Source organism: Meleagris gallopavo, chromosome 16, assembly GCF_000146605.3.
Source record: "Meleagris gallopavo isolate NT-WF06-2002-E0010 breed Aviagen turkey brand Nicholas breeding stock chromosome 16, Turkey_5.1, whole genome shotgun sequence".
Taxonomy (NCBI): Eukaryota; Metazoa; Chordata; class Aves; order Galliformes; family Phasianidae; genus Meleagris; species Meleagris gallopavo.
In genome coordinates this window covers 7,065,991-7,087,247 of record NC_015026.2, presented here as the reverse complement: position 1 = coordinate 7,087,247, position 21,257 = coordinate 7,065,991, and the positions used below count along the sequence as shown (strand labels likewise).

Sequence of the window (21,257 nt, the reverse complement as noted above, 5' to 3'; positions counted from 1 at the left end):
CCCCGGGGGCACGGCCCGGCCCGGAGGTGGGGGACATGGGAGGCTGCAGGCGGCGGAGCATCCTCGGGCGCTGCGCGGGGCTGCGAGGAGCCGTGTGCGCTCTGGTCCCGGTGCGGTCACGGTATGGCCCCGCAGCGGCTCCGGTACGCCCGGGGCAGGCAGGCAGGCAGCGGCCGGGCTGCCCTTGTCCTGTGCTCGGGAGCAGCCTGCGGGGATCGGGAAGGGTGAGGGCTGCGGCCCCAGGGTAGGGCTGGGGGCATCTGAGCGTCTGTGTGCGTACAGTGTGTGTCTGCATAGACCATGCATGTGTATGCATGGACAGCGTGTGTGTGTATGTGTGCACCAAGACTGCCGGTGCTTGCACACAGCTGCGTGTGCCTACGTGTGTGCAGCTGTGCTCGTGTACGTGCATGTTCGGGTGTGCATGTGTGCCCGTGTTTGGGTGCATGTCTGTGTTTGTGTGCCGGTGTGTGCCCTGGCATATGTGTGTTGGGATGCGTCTGTGTTGGTGTTTCTCTGTGTGGGGGTGTTTGGATGCATCTCCACGGGTATCTCCCCGCGTGCAGCCCTGCATCGTGGCTTTGCACACCTCGGTGTGTGCACACCAATGTGTGTGGCTGTGCACGGGGCTGCGGGGGTGTAGCCGTGTCTCGCTGCGTACGTGTGTGCAGCTCCCGGAGTCTCTGCTCGGTGTGCATGGCTCTGTTGAGGCGTTTCACTCAGGACTGAATTATTCATGGTGCTGATGCAGCCGCAGGTTTCAGGCCTGGTGTGTGGGGCCAGGGGCTGTCCCTGAGCATGGGACCACAGCACACAGCCCCACTGCCACTGCACCCTGCATCCTTCTCTCCCAGTTACGTGGGTACCCCATGGTCCCAGTGCCATGTAGGTTCGTGTGCTTTCCCCTTTTGTATAGTGGGGTTTCTACTTGAGCAGGGCATTGTGCTCTCTATGTCCTGGTGCTGAGCAGGGCTGGCCCTCATGTCCCCTCAGTGCCATGCAGGGTAGTGGTTGTGACCCCCGTGTCCTGAGCTGTTGGCAGTGTTGGTGTTCCCTGTGTCCAGATGTCACATAGGACCATTGTGGTGTCTTGCATGTCCCAGGTGTTGCCCAGGTGCTGTCAATGCTGATGGCCTGTTGGGGAGAGAACAAGCTCCAGCTGTGAGCCTCATTCATCCCAACCCACTTCAGGTGCTGCTGATTCCACGGCCTCAGAGTGGTGTGTGGTGATGGGACTGTGTGTGGCCCACAGCACTCTCCCCACACTCCCCTCTCAAACCCCATGGCCTGGGTGCCCAGCTGGCGTTGCTGTGGCAACAGGCAGTGGTGCCAGAGTGCTACCACCTCCTCCTGCATCACATTCATCTCTCCACAGCCCTGCTGCATCTTCCACTGCAGAGTCCATGGGCTGGGGTGGCTGTGGGGACTGGCAGTGCTCTGTGTGCTAGGCTCACAGGAAGGGGACAAGGGACATCCAATGAGGTCAAACCCCCTCCTGTCCCATGCCTAGCTGAGCTGCATGCTTCCAGCTGTGCCAGAGCCCCTCGTGCTGTGACTCCTGCTCCTCATAGAACCCAACCTGTAGTGCCATGCTCCTGGTGTGGAGACACACGAGCCGCCCTGCAGCAGGGCTGCAGGAGCCTGGGGGGTGCAGAGCACCACCGGGGTGTCCCATATCGCCATCCCCTCTATGTGCAACTCCCTTGCTCACCTCGGGCACTCCCTGCACTCTTCGGCACCAGGAAGATTTGTAACTGTAGCTCTGTTATCTGGATAATATCCTATTCATGTGGGGGTTTAATAAATGAGATTTTAAAAATCCCTGCGTGAATTAACACGGGTTGCCATGGTGACGTGGGGCCCAATTTAGCAGAGTGGAGTAAGAGTTTGTGGGGCCCGTGCTGGCCGCAGCGCGCACCGCGCTCGCTTCCCGGGCATCCATAATTGATGAGGTTGTCTGAAAGTTACGCAAATCAGATGCAGGGATTTGGCAGCAAACTGTTTCCCTCTCTGTCCCCTCCTCCCTGGTGCTACCTCGAAGAATTGTCATGACTTGGCATTTTCACCTCTGTCCACGGCTTGGGCACTGTGGGGTGGGATGGGGGCCCGAAGTGTCCCCAGCTGGGTCTGTCGTGGGGCGCTGGGCACCAGGAGGTGGGTTGTGTTGTTCTGGTGCAGGGGACCCTCAGCATTGGCATTTTGGGCAGGTGGGCTCTGTCTTTGTGACAGTGCTGCCACAGTTGGCTCACCTGCTTTGGAAATGGCTTCTGTAGGGCCCCTGCCTTGAGCTGTGGGATGGAACACCTGCCCCAGTTTCTCCCACTTGCTGGGCTGGGGGTTCTGTGAATCACTTCTACGTGCAGCAGGTTGTGTGGCACAGATGTCCTGGCTCATGTGTCCCCATGTGCTCTGGGTCCCTCTCTCCAGGACGCCAGGAGCCAGGCTCAGGAGATGGACAAGCACCTCACACACCTCTCTGCCAACAGGGCCCAGCCCAGCCTAACCCCACTGCCATGGGGCACAAGCAGCTCTCAGGGTGCAGCATGACTGTGTTGCCACCCGCACTCTGCGCCGTGTCCTGTGTGGCACCAGTGGGACCATGAATGAAGCAGCTGGTGTAGGAGCTGGGCAGCTCTGTTGGTGCATGGGGCAGCAAGCAGCATGGGCAGATGTTGGGACCAGGAGGCAACTGCAGCTCAGCAAATATCCTGAGGCTGCCCAACATTGGGCACTGCCTTCCTGTGGCACTTGGCACCTCCAGGCATAACACAGCTTCACCTTCTGGTCCCACATGAAGGGGTCAACAGGTGGAAGCCGGAGGTAGGAACTGGACCCTTTGGGGCACATGGGGTCCCCACAGAGCCATGCCATGCCCAAGGCCCAGGACACAGCATTCTGTCCTCTGATGCATCCTGTGAGGTGGCCAGTTAATTCTGCTTTTTTTTGCCTGCATTTGATTACATTAATAATCTCCTCTGATAACAGTATTTAATAAAACCAGGCTAATATGGCGCAGTTAGGAAATGTCTTTGACATTTTACAATTCAATTTCCATGCAGTAAAAGGCAGGGCAGCTGCAAATCCAATTGTGGTGCAGTGCACAGGGCGCGCGTGGCCGGCGGCTGCCAGAACAGCCCTGTTCCCCCCATCCCTCCAGCAACACAGGAAACTTCCCCATCCATGGCTGCTGCTTGCAGCTCCTGCCGTTGCATACCCCTGAGTGCTGCAGGGATAGCCACATGGGATGCTGCCCTCTGTATGTGTTACGGACCTCGGGGAGATGCCCACCCCCAGCACAGGGACTGAAGTTGGCTGCTGCAATACTTAACAAGGTGTCAGTGCTTCCCTTATAAACTTCTTTTCAGGGTTTATAACTGCGTGTGAAGCCTCGCTCCAAGCAGGGACTTGGCAGCCGGGAGCACGCCGGCGTGCGCCAAGTCTCCTTCCAGAGGGGGATTATTACTCAGCTCGGAGTGACATGTATTTATTTTACATTTTCTTGCATCTCTCTCTGGCCGGGCCAAAGCTGCCGGCACAAACCCTCCCTTCCCGCTCCTGTTTTGGGGCCGACTGCAGGGTCTGGGCAGCAGGGAATGCGGGCCAGCACCCTGCTCCCAGTCCCAGGCTCCCATGCTGGCCTGGATTTCCTTGTGTCATACCAGGTGAATTCAGGGCTGCACCAATTAGTCCTTTGCTGCAGGCAGACAGCCTCTTGTGTTGGGGCTCTCAGGGTGCTTCCCTTGTGGGGAGACCTCGTACTGCGCCACCGTGCTCCCCACAGCACAATGCTCAGTGGTGGGGGAAAACTCTGGGCATGGCCTGGACCAGGCTGGGCACCAGTGGCTTGGCATCCTGGCAATGCCACCAAGAACTCAGGGTCCTGGCAATACCACAAAGTTCTCGGGGTTGCAGCAGTGCCATGGGGCCGGGTGCTGCATGCAGCCCCATCTCCCCCTTCACAGCCGCTGTGCGGTTTCCCCTAGCCAGCCTGGCGTCTGGCTCTCTCCTGCTCTGGCTGCTCTGCCTTTAACCCTTCCCTTCCCCTTGCAGGCACTGGGAAAGGCCACGATTGCCTCCATGGATCAGTGAGCCTGAGCGTCACCAGCCCTCTCTACTCCCCTGTGCCTGCAGGTCCCCACTGTGTGACCCAGCAAAGGCAATGCCCATGGATGGGCTGTGCTCAGCATGTGGCAGGCAGGAGCTGTGGGGTGCATTGTGTAGGATGGTGATGCTTGAGGCTGTGCCTGTGTGTTATCTGCCACATTGCTCCTGTTGGTGCCAGCGTGCTCTGTTGGTGCACTTTGTGTCTGAGGGACTGCTGCCCCTCCTGCTGAACACTCACCATAAACCCGCTCTGCATCCGCTTTGCCATGCAGGTCAGCTAAGGGTGCCTTTCACAAGTCTTCAAAGCACGGTAGGGAGAGCATTAAAGAATGGGTTTGCTGATGTTTAATGGCTGGCCTGCATTACTGCTGGACCAGGCTCCTGCAGGCAAGCAAAGGAGGCTAGGAGTCAAAACCTGCTTGTGCTCTGTTTGGATGCTGCTGCTCTGCTGCTCTGTCCCTGCTTTGTCCCGATGCTCCAGAGGGATGTTCTGTGCTGGGCCAGTTACCGAGCTTGTGTGCTGCACCAGCAGCCACCTCTGCCTGATCACTGTTCCACCCTGCAGCAGGGATGTGTGCAGGACAGCACAGCATGCCCGGGCAAGGAGCAGCGCTGCCGACGGGTCGGCTCTCATGCCAGGCTGAGAGGGATCTTTAAGCTGTAATGAAATGTTAATAGTATTTTCCAACTCAATATGGGAGTAGAAAATGAGGTGTTTTAACACTGGGCTCTGCAGCGACAGGAGCAATCAGCCTGAAAAATGGGAAGGCAGGGATGCAGCACCATCCCTGCACAGCTTTCTGCTGTGGCACTGTGACGGATGGGTGCTGTGCCTGGTGTGAGCTGCGTGGCCAGGGGAGTGCAGGGCTGTGGGGAGCGGCCTCTCCTTGGGCCCTGCCAGCAAGGTCACCGTGCTGTGTGGTGGCAACTGTCCCTATTGTGAGGACTGGGGTGCTGTGAGCTGCTGGGATCCCAGCACTGTGCTGTGCTTGGGTCCCAATCAGCTGGAGAATGAGCAGGTTGGGGTCAGCGTGCAGCCACGATGAGTGCTGCCATTCTGAGCATCATGCCTGCAGCTGGCTGCTCCGCACTGGCTCTGCTCTGCCCACGTGCGTGTGTGTGCATGCATGCATGTGCCCATCAGCATCCATGTGCATCACGTATCCTTGTGCATCTGTATGCATCCGTGTGCAGTGTGCGAGCGTGTGCCTGTGTGCTCGCCCTTTGCAGCCATGTGTTCCGCATGCCTGTGGCCCCGGCCTGGCGTGGGGCTTGACACTGGGGCCAGCTCTCAGCAGCAGAAGCAGCCGCCGGCTGATCCCTTCCAGATGTGGCTGTCGGGGGCCCGGCTCGCACCGCCTCCTCACTGAGGCCCATGGAGGTCTTCTTCCACTGCTGCTGGCGTGCACAAAGCAGCACCTGCCCGGCTCCTGCATTGCAGCTGGGCTGTTTATGGCGTGCTCCTCACAGCTCTGTGCTGCTCGGCAGCAGCTCTTCTTCTGGCTCTCTTCACTTCAGCGTTAACACGCTCTGTGATTCTCTCACTGAGCTCTCACACCCCAGCTCCCAAACCAATTCCCTGCAGTATGTGCTGTTGTGGTGACACTGGGAATACTGGGGAGTGGTCCTTGAGCCCTGCCTGTGCCCTGCAGAGCTGTGAGATCGTTGAGAGCAGCGTGCCCCTGCTGTAGCCCAGTTGTGTGTCCCCATGCTGTGCAGTGGGCATAGAGCAGTCTGTGGTGATGAGTGCACAGGGACAAATGATGGCACTGTGGGTGCTGTGTTTTGGTGCAGACCCTAGGGCTGATGTATCAGTGTGTGGTCTGGGAGCTCGAGTCATGGCCCTGCAGCAGTGCTCTCTGCATGCACAAGTACGGGTGCTGCTGTGTTCACGGGGAGCTCCCCACTGCTTCCCAGTGATGCCCACAGCTGGATGGTAGGAGGCCAGGTAAAAGTGTCTACTCATTAGTTAATGATGCTATAAGGTGCACAAAGCTGCCAGTCCCCTCCCACAGCCCAATGGGCTTCCGGTGTTCCCCACCCTTGGAAAGGGAACGAGGGGCTGGGAGAAGTTGTGAGCACATGGACAGGGCCAGGCAGAACTGGGTCTGTCCCATGCAGTGCCAGCTTCCCCATCTCTGCCTCCCCCTCCATGACCTGTGTGTGCCCTCCAGCCCCGTGCCGTGCAGCAGCTTCGGCATGTTGGCAGTAACTCCTTCCAGCCGGTGTGATTACTGAAAATTACCTGTTTAACATCACCCTGGAGCTGGAAGAATGGATTTCAATTAAGGCTCCATGAAAACGGCACCAGCAGGGATTTGAGCAGAGCTGGAGGTGGGCGTGCGGCTGGCGCGGGGCTGCTGATGCTGAGCCCTGTGTTGCCCCTGCAGTGACGGTGCCACCTCCCTGCTGCTGTCCCTGTGGCTGCAGCTGCAGGGGGTAGCTTGGGGGCAATGGGGGTGACCGTGGTGTGTGGCTCAGCTGGGCTCCCTGGCACGTGGCAGAGGTCAGGTGAGGATATGGCCTGGTGATGCGTAGCAGCGGGGATGCTGGTGGGACCGCTGGTGAGCACAAGCTGGTGCAGGTGGGCATTGTGTAGGGACCTGGGTTTTGTTGGGTTGTGCTGGGGGCTGTGGTCGAGGCAGTGGATCTGGCCCCAGCCATTGGCTCTGCACTTGGTGCTCCCAAGCTCCTCAGCGCCCATCTCTCCCTGCGTGCCATCCTCCCCCATTGGTGCCATCCCTGGCAGCCTGGAGGGACAGCCTGTCCTTCCTCCCTTTGGTTCGGAAAGTTTCCTTTTTATAAAAAAAAATTACAAAGGAGTCCCCGCTGCCTCTTGAAAGCTGCATTTAAGTTGCTTCATTCTGGCCCCAGGGGACAGCCCTGCGCTGCTGCAGCACCGTGACTCAGGCTGCCACGGCCTATTGATTTTGAAGTGCAGATTTCTTGGCTCCCTGGGGAAGGCTCCGTGCAAGGGCCAGGGCATCAGGAGCAATCAGTGCCCACAACTCCACAGTGCCCCTCAGCCTCACCCTGGGCCTCTTTTTCCCTGGAGGAGAGCCATGCTGAAGCCACCACAGCCCTCCTGTACCCTGTGCCTTGTCCTGAGCTCTGTCAGTGTGCTGGGATGAGAGTGGGGCTGGTGACATGTTGGTGGAGAATCTAGGGTCTTGGGGGGCAGTTTGTGATGGGCAGTGGGTACCCAGCTGGGATGCAATGGATGTCCATCCAGCTGTGACTGGCAGCTGTCTCATTGCGGTGGGTGCTGGGGTGTCCATCTGTGTTGGGCCGTTGTTGTCCATCTGTGTCGAGTGGTGGATGTGCAGATGTGCAGGGCAGTTTTCATCCAGCTGTAGGGGCTCCGAGTGCCCAGTTGCAATGGGTCCATCCCAGCCCCACTGTCTCTCTGCCCCAGGCAACCCCTTCCCACACAGCCCTGCTACAATCTCACCTCGCCAGCAGTCCGCCAGCTTCCCGGTGCATTATTTATACCGTCAACATTGATCTGAAGACGATAATGGCTTCATTAGCATCTCAGCATAGCACGGGGCTCGGTGCTTGGCCCGACCTTGGCTGCAGGAGAACATGCGCTTTGCTGTTGGACGGTAGTGAGGGGCAGTCTCCTATGGGCACAGCCTCCCCACTCCTCACCAGCCCCAGCCTTGGCACCCCCATGAGGTCCCCACGAGCACAGCCACACACTCTGCCCATGCGCGCACTCGTGGGGACCCAGTGACACAGAGCAAATTGGACGGCTCTTGCCAGGGCTCCTCGTGCAATGCCAGCTTTCAGCGCCCGTTGTTTGTGTGGCACTCGTCAGCAAGGATATAATTAAGAGCAGCTATTTTGGATGCTTCCTTTATCTGGCAGCTCACAGCAATGTTGCTGCAGGATCCCCCCGCACCCTCTGAAATCACTGCTGTGTTCTCTAGATGGGAACATGGTGCTGGCAGGATGTGGCCAGGCAGGGAGTGGGCACACGAAGCGATGGGCATCTGCGGGGTCACCCCATTATCCTGGGCTCATTAGTGGCCACCGACGTGGGGAGGCAGAGGGGCAGCCCAGCTTTCCCTTCATTAGATGGATGTTGATGTAGAGCAGGTTGGAGCCATCTGCTCGATGCAGACTCCTGCTCCCTGCGAGCTGGCACACTGTGATCACCCCAATGCAACCTGGGGGAAGCAGGTAGTACTGGGGTACCCAGAGCAGTGGCACTGGGGTGCAGTTGGCTGGGCAGCATGGCTCACCCTGCACATGGAGCCGCTCGTGCTGTGCTTGCTGTATCCTGCCCTGCAGGAGTGCGTGGGGCGGGAGGATGGGGTTGGTTCCTGCGCGCCAGGCTCTGAATCCAAGCGTACATTTAGCTACTGTGATCCCGTCATTTAAGTAAAGGCATTTATGAGAGTAGTAGCTGGGATTAGCTCCCCGAGGCGGTGTTTACACGCAGCAGACTCTGTTTATAGTCGGTGTCTATGGCAGATGTCTGCGTCTCTCTGCGTGCGCAGCAATCTCTGGCTGGAGACGGTCAGGCCGTGCTAGGCTTGCTGGATCCCAGAAGCAGTGCAATTCCTTTTCCTGGAGCAGCTGATAGGGTCCTGCCCTGCCCCACATCACCAAGTCCCCATGTTGCTGCAGGGTGCACAGACATCAACTGCTGGGCCATGGAGTGAGGGAGAGCAGGGAGCCAGGCCCAGGGAGCTTTGTGCTCCCACATGGCACAACCATCATGAGGACAGTCCGTGGGGACATGGGGATGCCCTAAGGACATGGTATACTGCTGGAAAGCACTGAGTGCTTGTGTGTGCCTGGTGTTCCCCATCACTGCTTGGGTGCAGGTGAGATGCTGCACAGGTGGCAGCAGGCTCAGTGGCTGTGCAGAGTTGCACTCTCCTCCCCATCTGCCCATTGCCTTTTGTGTTTGCTCTTTTTAATTGGCAGCGCTCTCTGCTCCTTCTCTTCTCCCTCATTAGTTGGAGTTTCCTGGTTCTTCTGTGCCATTAATGAGCTCTCTTGTGTCTTGCCCCCTCTGAGCAGACTGTGCATCCCACGCCATGGCTGAGGCTGCAAATCTGGCAGCATGCATGGAGTGCCTTCCTGCTCCTGGGGCACCCGTCCCATCCCGAGCCCCTGGCTGCTGTGAGCACCCAGCCATGCTCTAGCTGCAGTTCTAAACTTCCTGCACCATTCTGCCATACCCCATGCCAGGATGTGCTTATGGCTGGATTTCCAACTGGGAGCCAGTGCAGCATCTGTACTGGTCAAGTATGGGTCTTCGTTACAGGAAGGGCTTAACTGTAGGGCTATGGGGCCATGTGCCCTCAAGGGTTTTCGCCACAGCCCCTCGGGAGCCTTAGTGCTCCTAGCTGGTGTGGTGCTCTGCCTGCCCTGCCCTGCCTGCTGCTGTTGCAAAGCTCTGGTAAGGGCCCTGGTGCAGGCACAGGGCTGGTTCTCTATTGGAGATGGAGCTGCATTGGCTCCTGCCATCTGAGGCCATGGTGAGGGCTGTAGGGGTGCCAGCCATCATCCATGCAATCCACCCCTGTGCCAGAGGGCACCTGGCTGCCAGCAGCACCTGGGGGTGCACTGTGAGAGTCACAGGACCACCCCCAGCTGCTCCTCCCAGGGACACCGGCAGCCACTCCAATTTCCATCAGCCCATTTGAGGATGTTATCCCATCAGTGTGAGCTGCCTCCCAGCTCAGCTGTTTGAAGATGAGGAGTCATACTGGGGTCTGTGCTTGCTGCAGCCCCGCCAGAGTAAGGCGGGTGTTCCGCTGCTGCCAGAGCTTTAACAAAAGTCAAACCGCTGCGCGGCTGGAAGTCACTGACTAAGCACTTGGCACGAGCATTTATTGAAGTGCTAAACAGATTTTGGCAGTGGCAGCCTCTTCTGCAGGTGCAGAGAGAAGAGTTTCTCTGCTCTGGTTTATTCAGCATTCGACCAGCACAGGTTTGGCCGAAGCTGGGGTTGCAGCTTGGGCACCATGTGGTACTGCCCTGTGTGAGGACAGGGCTGTCACCGTGCATGTCCCTGCATGCAGACACAGCAGCCCCAGGCTGGGTGGGGACAGCAGTGATAGCTGCTGCCCCTCATGCTACCGGCACTGCTGCTGCTCCCTGCCTGCAGCGAAGGCTGAGCTACTGCATCCTCGGGGAGCTGCATCCCTGATTTGGTTTTAAAGAAGGCACTTTGGGTCTTAATAGGAGATAATTAGAAGCTGCTGGCTGGGAAATGAGCCTGTGCTGATCCCAGCTGAGATTGCAAAAGTGGCTGCACGGGGATCGGCATCACCTTGGCATCATTGCTGCACCCCGCAATGTCGATCCCCTGGGGAAGCCCCTCGCTGGGAGCAGCCTGTGGGAGAGGACAGGCCCTGCTGCCACTCGTCCATCTGTCCATCTGTCTGTCCTGCGAACGGGGCCCATCCTGGGGCCAGGGCTGAAGACTGGACTCAGTGTTGTGTGCCAGCCCTCTGCCTTTGTCCACCGGCGATTTGCATCTCGCAGGGCGGCTCGGCCCCTCTCCCGGGAGCAGCTCATTGGGGCAGCAGCGGGCAGCGGAAGCAGCCCTGGGCACCTCTCCACCAGCCCTGAATGGCACCTTTGTTGGGGAGCCTGGCGGCAGCCCTGGCCTGGCAGGCACCCACTCAGCCCTGGTGCTGGAGACTCTGCTGCAACTGGGATGGGACGTGGGGCTGCCACATCCCTGAGGTCCGGCTGCACCAATGGGGATTTGTTGCTGGAGGGTTTTGTTACTGTGTTAAGGAAGGTGGACTGCCAGGGCAAGAGGGCTGTCTTGCCATGGGGGGCGTGCTCTAATGGTGTAATTTTTGGGAAGAAGGCAAGTGATGTGGCCTGGGTGTGCTGGTGGTCTCCGGCTCTCTCCATGCCATGGGGACCCTGTGGTGCCCCCACCTACCCTGTAGCCGCCTGGTCACACTATGCCAGGAGAAGACGCTGTGAACCTGATGGATGGGAGCTGCTATTTGTTGCTATTCAGAAGTCATCCTCCTTATCTATCATCCATCGGCCCCAGGCTGCGCTGTTGTTAGCAAATGTACGGCTTGTTGGGCTGTCTGGCGGCTGATGGAGCGCAGGAGGGAGCGAGGGCAAACAGAGCTTGGCAGCATCCGCGTGGGCAGAGAGAAACGTCTCCCAGTGCCTGGTACCGTCCACCAGGCATATCCCTCCCTCTGCAGGAATGAGACATACGTGAAGGGGTCAGTTAGCTGGGATGAAGCTGTGGGGCCCATGTGGGTCAGTGCCATGCACAGCGCTGGCTATGGACAGGGATGGCAGAGCCTGATCCCCATCCCCAGGTGCCTCATCTGCATGCGCCTGGCCCTGTCTGCACCACACGGACTGGGATTTAAAATTCAATCAGGGCTTTACGTGCCAGGAGAGGCTCTGGCTGCTCAGCACTGGTTTTACCTGCGTTGCGGTGAGACCTGTCCTATGCTGCATTGATTGAATGGGACAGAAGCTGAGGGCACAATGCACAGTGCTGCTCCAGGTAAGGGGGTACAGCCCCCCCAACCCCAGTTCTGCACATCTTAAAGAGTGCTGGTGGATGCCAAGAGACCCTGGTGACAGAGCAGGGTGCTTTTGGGGGGCTGGGACCCCTCTGAGCCACTGGCATGTGCAGACCCTGCGGTGGGCCAGCAGCAGCTGCTTGCTGCCCGCACCTGGCGAGCATCCTGCTGTGCCCAGTGTGCTGACACAGCCCTCTGTGTCATATAATTGAATATTGTGTTCAGGTACTGGTAAGTATTGCAGCCTGCAGCATGAGCAAGGATCCAGCTGCTCTTCCATGGTGCTCTCTCCTTCTCCACCTGAAATTGCCCCTTGCAGGGCTGTGCCTGTGCTGCAGCACCTTGCCTGGCTGTGCTCCCAGGCAGAGGAGCAGCCGCTGATCTGCTCTTCCTCTCAACCCTCAGTGAATGATTTCCCCAAAGCACGGGGATGCACTGCTGCCTGCTCGCTGCACTGCACACAGGGATGGCTACAGCTGGGTGACGTGGGACCCCGTGGTCTGGGGTCACTGCTCCTCCTCCCTTGGCTGCACGGCCCTGGGCTGTGCCCCCCCACTTCAGAGGGCTGCAGCTCAGCCAGGCCTTCAGCCTCGCTCCTCCTCCTAGAGGCCCCGGGAATGGTGCCACAGCTGAGCTTGGAGGTGTCCCATGTCCCCATGGCTCTGTTGTGTTCCTGCTGTTACAAGGAAGAGCACTTTCACTGAAAAGCCTGACTGGCGTTTGTGGATAAATCTCATGTAAATCTCACTCCATCCTTCCTTGCTGCGCTAATTGGATTGCAAGGGACTCCATTCCCCCATGCCTTTGGTTGGAGTCAGGCAGGGCAGAGGAGGGCAGGGCAGCACCGCGAGATTTGAGGCGTGGCAGAGCCCTGTGGATAGGGGAATGGGAGGGAAACCCCATGTCAGCTGTGGGGCTGTCAGCAGGTGGTGGTGAGTAGAGCAGCTCTACCCAGAGCTATTTGCTTTGGGCATTTTGATGCTTGCAGGAGCAGCTTTTTCCTGGGCCTGAAATCTGTGCGTGGCTACCCTTCTGTCCAGACCGCAATCCTTATGCTTGCAGTGGCACACAAGCTTGGGGCAGCCCCACACAGCCCCGTGCCACATCTGGCCCTGGGCTGTAGCCAGCAAAACCTACAGGAGAAGTTGCAAAACCCACCAGCAGCCGTGTCACCTTCCCCAGCACACTCTGTGCCCAGCTGTGCCACCTCTGCCTCCTGGTTAACAGGCTGTCTGCTCTCTCCCAGAGCTCCTTGGATCAGCAAAGAGAGTCAACGTCAATTTCCAGGACACCGATGGGTGAGTGTGACCCCGCTCCGGGTGTGTATGCTATTGAGTGGTATGCTATGGGCTTTGCATGTTGTGGGGTGCAGTGAGTGGAAGATCTCATGCAGGTATGCTGGGCTCCCTGGTGCAATGCAGATAGCGTGACCGCACATGTGCAGGTGGCTTTGTGTGTACCAGCCATGCATAGCAGTGGAGATGAGGGCTGAAGGACACCAGCGTGCTGTGCTCCTGCTCTGCCAGCCCCTGCCTCTCATGCCCTGAGTGGTGGTGGTGCTTTGGAAGCACCCATTCCCACTTCCTGCCGGTGCATCAGCTCTGGGCATATGTCTATGTGCATGGGTGCACACCAGCATGCAGATGTGCATCTGAGAGTACGTGTGCATGCAAGCGTGTCTGTACGTGTGAGCAACGTATGGGTATGCTGGGCAGCACCAGGGAAGGCACATGGCTGCATGGGCAGGATGGGGGCTGCATCACCCCCATGGCCCCCCTTTATGCAAGACCTTCTGGGGGCTGGGGTGGTATAGGGAGAGCCTGCACTCTGCCTGCAAACTCCTCTGCCTGCAAACTCCTGATGGGCTCAGGGTGTGTAGTAGCAGCCTTGCAGCAGTTCAGCCGTCCCAGTGCTGTGCCTCAGTTTCCCCATCTCTGTTGCGTTTGCTGGTTCCCAGGCTGATACTCAGGTGACCCCCTGCTCTCATCGGGCCCTGCACAGCTCTGCAGATCTCCCTACCGTGTATGAGAGAAGCCCCCGAGGCAGCCCAGGGGCGGCGGGGAAGGGGGGAGTGTTGTGATTTGCACCATCTTGAGCCGATTTGAGCAGGGCGCTGGAGCGGAAAACGCTGACATTTCCAGGCAGACGCTGGGGATCGGCCTCCTGAGTGAGCTGTCTGCTCTCATCGCAGCGCCCGACGGAGAGCGGATGGGGAATCAGAGGCAGTGGGGCCGCGGTGCCGTACCGTGCTGCCGAGCGGGGACAGGAGGATGTGACCCTGTGCAGCTGGGGGTCACGATGATTGCAGGCGTGGCAGGATTGCCACTCACTGCCCACAGTTTGGGCATGGGGCCTTCAGGGTCAGCAGATCCCATGCTTTGTTGGTGCCGAGGTGACCACGAGAATGGGACAGGGACGCTGCCCGGAGCAGTGGGGCGCCGGGTGCAGCCTCGCAGAGGATGCTGCTGCCAGAAGCAAGTAGGTCAGCGCCTGCTGGGTGGGAGCAGAGCAGGGTGCAGTGGGACGAGGGACTTTCCCCAGCTCCCGGCGCAGGGCAGGGGCACTGTGGCCATCTGGCAGCCTGGCCCCCCCTGCTGCTGCCCGCGGTCGCGCCGCTGGGGCCAGGCTGGGGGAAGTGGGTCAGCGGGGAGGGGTTCCCTGGTGCCAGCCGCTTCCCCAGCGGTGCTGGGCCTCTCGCCTCCAGTCCCGGGACTCCCAGAGCTAAATGCTAAATAACGATAATAAAGCAAAATAATATGGATTGGCTGAGTCTGGTCCCTATGGCAGCTCCTTCTCTTGGTGCCCACAAAGTGCAGAGGCATACATAGGGAGGTTGGCAGGAGGTGCCCTGGGTGCTGCAGTGGGTGCAGGTTGGAGTGGACAGCCGACAGGGACAGCACCTGAGCCCCTCCTGACACTGTGCCCGTTCCCCAGGTTCTCTGCCCTGCACCATGCAGCTCTCAATGGGAACACAGAGCTCATCTCGCTGCTGCTGGAGGCACAGGCTGCAGTGGACATCAAGGATAACAAAGGCGAGTGCCTATGGCTGTGCCACCCTGGGTCTGGTATGCAGGGCAGAACACTGTGCCTGGCTGTGAGCGCACCGGGGTGGGAAGTGAAGGATGCCCTTTGCTATGACATGGGGGCTGCATCCCTCCTGGGGTCCTGCCCCATGTCCCCCACCCTCTGCCCTCTTTGCAGTCTTTGCCCAGGAGCATCTCTGTGCCCTGCAGGGCTCACTGCTGCTCCTCCTGCTCACCTATAGGCATGCGGCCCTTGCACTATGCGGCCTGGCAAGGCAAGAAGGAGCCCATGAAGATGGTGCTGAAGGCAGGCTCCTCTGTGAACATCCCATCAGATGAGGGACAGATCCCCCTGCACCTGGCGGCACAGCACGGGCACTACGACGTGGTACAGCAGGGCCAGTGGTGGGGCACAGGAGGGGACGGACAGTGGTGGGGCTGATGCCCTCCCTGTCCCTGCTCATGCCCTGCTCTCACCGTACCTGGTCCTTCTCACCCACAGTCTGAAATGCTCCTGCAGCACCAGTCCAACCCCTGCATCATGGACAATTCAGGCAAGACGCCCCTGGACTTGGCATGCGAGTTTGGCCGGGTTGGGGTAAGTCTTTGCAAGCTGGGCCCCCCTGAAAGGCAGATCTGGAAGCGGGTGGTGGGTTCCTTGGAGTGGAGGGTCCTGTAGGGTGGCATGGGGCAGCTGTGGGAGGGACTACAGCAGGGGCATCTCCTGCTCTTGTGTCCTGCGGGCTGACCAGGAGTAGGGCACCCCTGTCCCGGGTCTCAGGGGGCCATCTCAGGGCGGCTGAGCTGTCTTTGCAGCCCTGCTCCGTCTGTGTTTGCTGATCCAGGTGGTCCAACTGCTCCTGAACAGCAACATGTGTGCGGCGCTGCTGGAGCCTAAGCCAGGGGACACCACCGACCCCAATGGCACCAGCCCTCTGCACCTTGCAGCCAAGAATGGACACATCGACATCATCCGGTGGGTGCTATAACGTGCAGGGAGCGGGCCGACACCAGTCCCATCCCCAGCCTTTTCTGACCTCTCCATGCACCCACAGGCTCCTGCTGCAAGCTGGCATTGACATCAACCGGCAGACCAAGGCGGGCACAGCACTGCACGAGGCAGCCCTGTGTGGCAAGACGGACGTGGTGCGGCTCCTGCTGGATGTAAGGGCTCCCCTGGCACTGCTGTCCCAGGGAAGGACTGCAGAACGGGGTTGGCCCCAGTGGGATGGTACCTCCTGGTGGGCGGGCCTGGGGGCAGTGAGCTGTGCCCATGGCAGCATGACTCCCTCCATTTTGGGTGGCCCTGGGGGTCCCAACCAGCTGTGTGCCATTCCAAGCTCTCCCCATATCATTGCAGAGTGGAATTAATGCCCACGTTCGGAACACGTACAACCAGACGGCTCTGGACATTGTCAACCAGTTCACCACCAGCCAGGCCAGCAAGGAGATCAAGCAGATGCTGCGGGGTAAGGGAGCCGGGTTGGCACCTTGGGATCAACTGTGGGACACCTCCATCAGAGAGCCTCCAGGGGGAATCTCAGCACTGGACACCCACCAACACTGCCCTCTGTTCCCACAGATGCCTCAGCTGCACTTCAGGTGCGGGCTGTCAAGGACTATTGCAACAACTACGACCTGACCAGCCTCAATGTGAAAGCTGGAGACGTCATCACTGTGAGTGTGGTTGTCCAGGGCTGGGGGAACATAACGCAGGTGGGGAGGCACAGCCCTGCCCTTACCACACCATGCCCATAGGTGCTGGAGCAGCATGCAGACGGGCGCTGGAAGGGCTGCATCCATGACAATCGGACCGGCAACGACCGCGTGGGCTACTTCCCCTCCAGCCTCGTGGAAGCCATAAGCAAGCGAACAGGCAAATACTTCTCCACCTCTACCTCCCAAACCAGTGTCCCAAGGAGCAGCCCAGCCCTAGGGACCCTCCTGTCGGGCTGGGGGCTCAGAGGGTGCGGTGCCACTGCTGAACCAAAGGGCAGCGTCCCCACTGTGCATGTGAAGTTGGTGTCCCCACCGCGCAGGGTGGGATAGGTGTGTGGGGGCTGGTGCCCCCGTTGTGCGTCTCCACCATGTGGGCACACTGCTGTATGGGGGCCAGAGCCCCCAGTTATGTAGAGTCAGTGCCCTCACTGTGTGTGTGGGAGGGAGGTCAGTGCCGGCGGCCCAGGAGTGTTGGGTGGGCAGTGCATGGGGATGGTGTGGGGTGTTACGGTGGTTCAGGAACATGGTGCTCAGGAACAGTCCCAGCGGCTGCACATGGGGCTGGGTACGGGTGCCAGGGACCTGGCACTGCCCCACTAGGACTTATCCGTGGCCAGGGACCGTATCAGGGAGAGGAACTCGCTCCCTGCCCTGTGGCTTCCCATCCCAATGGAGTGCCCTTGGCTGTGCCCAATGCCAGGAGCAGTGTGACGGCGCAGGCACAGCACTGAGGTGATGCACTCCTTTGAGCAGCCCAGGGCTGCTGCATGCTCCCAACCCCACGTCATCCTGCTGTACGTTTCAGTGAGGTCCAGGGGAGCGGAATCGTTCCAGGCTGCACCGAGCTGCACAGCCCTCCTTGCCCTGCAGCAGGTCGCATGCTAGTGCTGCAGAGGCAGGGACGAGGCCTGTGTCTCCTGGGCTTTGTTGCAGTGGTGTTTCCAGGGTGTAGGATTTGTGGCAGCTCCAGGAACACAGCCCCATGTGGCACAGGGACTGCTCCAGGGCTTGGCACAGCGGTGCCACCCTCGCAGCCCCACTCCTGCAGCAGGGCACGTGGCGTCCTGGGAGCCCTGTGGGGACTCAATGTCCCTCATTGTCATTGTGAGGTGTGGGGGTCTGCAGGCTGTGCCGATGGGTCATGCAGTGCCCTGTGCTGTGTACTGACTTCTGCTATTGCTTCGTGGCTCGGCTCCTTCTCGGTTGGGTCTTAGTTCCGCCTCCTCCAAGTCTCTTTTGGTTGCTTATTTTGTTAGCTTTTTTATTTTATTTTCTTTTTCTTTCTTCCTTTCATTCTTTTTTTTTCTTTCCTTTTTATTTCTTCTTTTTCTTTTCTTTTCTTTTTTTTTTGTTGGTGCTGAACATGTCTCTGTTATTTTGATTCTTTTCATTTTGTCTCTTGTTATGTTTTGTTATCAGGTTCATGGGAGACTGTAACAATCCCCCAACAGTACCAAAAGATCCCGCTCCCGGCTTACGGGGCTGCTGTGCTAAACGGTGACGCCTCGTCCCATCCGTTCCATTCCCTGCCTCCACCTCCACCTCCACCACCACATTCCCATCAGACTCTTTTCAGTTCCTTTGGCTATCACAGGCTCTCCCCTAGCAGTGCCGACGAGCCGCGTTACGGACAAGGTAGTTCACCGCTCGCTTCATTCTCTCGATGGATTTCTTTCTTTTGAAGTGTGTATCTATTCTTTTCTTTTCTATCCGCTCGGCTTCTCTCCCCCTTGCTTTGGTGCCTGCCGTGTGCTTGCACCTGGTGCGTGCGCGCCTGCAGGCGTGTGCTAGTGCGCGTGCATGCAGATGTGTGCATGCGTGTGTGTGTGCATGCGTGCGCGGCTGCGTGCGGCTGTGTGCACACGTGCATGCAGAGTGGCCCCTCTGCTGCCCTCTCCTTGCACTGCTGCTGTCACCCTGCTGCAGCCACATCCCATCCCCGGTATCCCTGGCCATGCAGGCAGCTCTGGATGCGGCGCTGAGCCCCTGACCGTGTGCTATCCCACCCGCAGCATCTACCTCCAAAAACACTCTGCAGCCTCCTGGTGCCAGGTTGGGAGGGGACAGCAGGAGCAAGGAGCCCCTGCCCTTGTAGCATCTCCTCTCGGAGTGTCCAGCACCCATAGGGCTGGGGCTGTGCATTCAGAGCGGGGTTGGCACTGTCCTGAGGGTGTTCTCAGGGCTGGATCCCCACAGGCAGTGACCAGCTTCATTCTTGGGATTATCTCTGTGGCACAGGCGAGTGACGGGCACTGCTGGTGTGGGTGCTGGTGATGGTGACTGGGGAGCAGATATGGAACCAGGGATTCTCATGGTTGTAGTCTCTGTGCTGGCACACTGTGCCATGCCCTCGGGGGCTTCTGCCAGCTGTTTGGGGCTGGGGGTGCTTGCACAATGTGAGGCACACGGTGTGTTGGAGGAGCACTGGGCCACGCCTGTGGCTTCCCAGTGTGATGAGGATGGGGATGCAGCACTGCTCCCTAAGGTTTTCTCTTGCAGTGAGTGGCACTGAGCATCAGCTCTCTGTGGCCGCAGCACGCACAGTGGGCACATCTCAACCTAACAGCGCCGTGGCTGTCAGCTTCCTGCTCACGTTCCTACCATGAATTTATCACCTTGCACCATCTGCCCTGTGCTCCAGCCTGGCTGGGAGCTGGGCAAGTGGTCTCATGAATAAAAATATCTGCAGTGGCACTGGGGTGCAGCTTGAGCACAGCTCCAGCACAGAGCCGCTCTCTATCACCACGCGATGCTTTTTACACCCTGACCTCACTGCAGGGGGTTGGTACGGGTCCAGCCCCGTGCTGGGCATCTCCAGCTCTGCCTAGTGTGAGTGGGACCCAGTGGGGCTGGAGGGAGCAATGGAGGAGCGCATTGATGGAGCTGCACTTCTGGGGTGGGTTGGAGTGCATGGGGCTGGGTCTCATCACTGCAGCTGGGTCACCCCCGTGTCACCTACTACTGTAGGGCACTCTGGGGAGCACAGCACCCTGGTGTCTGGTCCTGCAGCATCCTCGCATGGGTGCAGGTGGCCACATGGGGACAGCTGTGCTGTCTCAGCTGGGGACAGTGGATGGGGGCTGTGGTCCTGACTGCCTGAGTCCTCGCTGCTGCCTCCTGTCCCCTGCAGTGGGTCATGTCCCCATCCTGCTGTGCACGGGGACAACATAGTCCCTGTTTTCTAACTTCTGCAGTTAATCTGTCCTTCGTTGGTGCCTGGCAGGACGGGGCCCTGGCTCTGGCCATGTGCACATGGTCACTCCGTGCTGGCTGCTTGAGGAGGACAGGACCGAAGGACAGCGTTAGCATCCCCCCAAACCCTTGACTGTTTTTTTTTTCCCCTGCATATGGTGGTGATGGGCCCGGGGCCAGGGCTCACCTCTCCCCAGGCCACACTGCTGTGAGCCCCCTGTGCTGGGTCGCACCTGCCTGACGCTGCTCTCTCTGCTCTGCCACCAAGGGTCCCGCGGGGCTGACATGAGCCCATCCCACCTTTCACCATCGCAGGGTGGATCGGCTGCACCTGCACCCATCGAGGAGATCTGGGTGCTGCGGAAACCTTTCACAGGTACAGTGGGCATTTCCCTCCTGTCCCTAGGGCAGCACGCATCGCAGCACCGCGGTGTCCCTGTGCCTGGATGCGGAGCCCTGATGGCATCTCCTCTCCCTGTGCAGGTGGCGACCGCAGCAGCCTGGGTAGCACGGGCAGCGTGGCCTCAGCCCGCAGCTCCGGGAGTGGGCAGAGCACGGGCAGCGGGGCGCACGCCCTGCATGCTGGCTCCGAGGGCGTCAAGGTAAGGCCGTGCACCGGCAAACAGTGTCACACAGCTCTGGCATCAGTGCTGGCTCGTGGTGGGACTTTGCTCTTTTGGCAGCTGTGATCCCATCCTGAGCAGGGCCTCTGCTGAGATTAATGCTCCACCTGGACCTGCAAGGTCCTGTTGGCATTCAGTGCCGCGAATCGTGGTTGTCACCATCCTACCACCCTCTCCCACCCCCATGCTGGCTGCTCGCTGAGCTCAGCCCCAATAACAGTGCAGCATCTGGCCAAGGCCCGAGCCGTGCATCTCTGCTGCCTCTCTGAGGATGCATCTGCACTGCGCACTGCACCGCACACTGCACGCCGCCATCTGCACGCGGCCCACTGCAGCTACGCGCTGCACGCTGCCGTCTGCTCGCTGCACGCTACTGCCCAGTGCACACTGCTGCCCACACGCTGCCCTCTGCATGGCATGCAGTGCCCATTGCACACTGCACGTTACACCGTGTGATGCACATTCTGCACCACTGTACACTGCACAATGCACACAGCACACCGCACGCTGCGCTTTCCGCACCGTACATTGCCCACCACTCATTGCACTGCACACATTGCTCGCTGCCCCCTGCACTCTGTGCACAGCAGCCTCTGTCCATGCCGACCCATCCCGAGGAGCCCCATGAGCCCACCTCCCCACAGACATGATGCTGTGACCGGCTGGGCACTGAGCACAGTCTGTGCCCCCCGTGCTGATGGCCACCACGGCTGCACCGTGCAGGGGGGGCCGTGCTGGCAGCCCTCTTCGGCGTGCGCCGGGGTGCCGCGGTGCCGCAGGCTCCCACCACCCGCGAGCACCATATGTGCTGCGAGCGCTGCTTTCCCCTCCGCAACCCAGATCCGTCGCGCTCCTCCCTGCAGCACCGCAGCGCCCGCCGCGCACCCCCCGGTTCCCCGCTCGCCTCACTGCCGCCTGCTCTCCCCCCTTCTCGGGGTGTTTTTCAGCTGCTGGCAACGGTCCTTTCCCAGAAGGCTTCTGCGCAAGATGCTGCCGTGGGCGATGGGCCGGCCAAGGCGCAGGACATCCCCGCAGGTGCGTGCCGCCGGCCCGGCTGCTGGGAG

The 21,257-nt window shown here is 59.6% G+C and overlaps 1 protein-coding gene across 1 annotated transcript in view; it reads left to right on the top strand.

The window, feature by feature from the left end:
* Positions 1 to 12,296: 12,296 nt before the first annotated feature.
* The window catches only part of LOC100550557 (caskin-1-like), a 9,094-nt gene continuing 133 nt past the window's right edge, over positions 12,297 to 21,257 (top strand). Inside the window, exons 1-12 of the mRNA XM_031555785.1 lie at positions 12,297 to 12,934; positions 14,571 to 14,668; positions 14,902 to 15,047; positions 15,162 to 15,257; positions 15,505 to 15,635; positions 15,715 to 15,823; positions 16,020 to 16,128; positions 16,242 to 16,336; positions 16,418 to 16,535; positions 19,839 to 19,946; positions 20,054 to 20,172; positions 21,141 to 21,249. Of these exons, the coding sequence (XP_031411645.1) occupies positions 14,904 to 15,047; positions 15,162 to 15,257; positions 15,505 to 15,635; positions 15,715 to 15,823; positions 16,020 to 16,128; positions 16,242 to 16,336; positions 16,418 to 16,535; positions 19,839 to 19,946; positions 20,054 to 20,172; positions 21,141 to 21,249 (1,138 nt within the window). The 5' untranslated portion in view covers positions 12,297 to 12,934; positions 14,571 to 14,668; positions 14,902 to 14,903. The remainder of the gene's footprint in view (positions 12,935 to 14,570; positions 14,669 to 14,901; positions 15,048 to 15,161; positions 15,258 to 15,504; positions 15,636 to 15,714; positions 15,824 to 16,019; positions 16,129 to 16,241; positions 16,337 to 16,417; positions 16,536 to 19,838; positions 19,947 to 20,053; positions 20,173 to 21,140; positions 21,250 to 21,257) is intronic.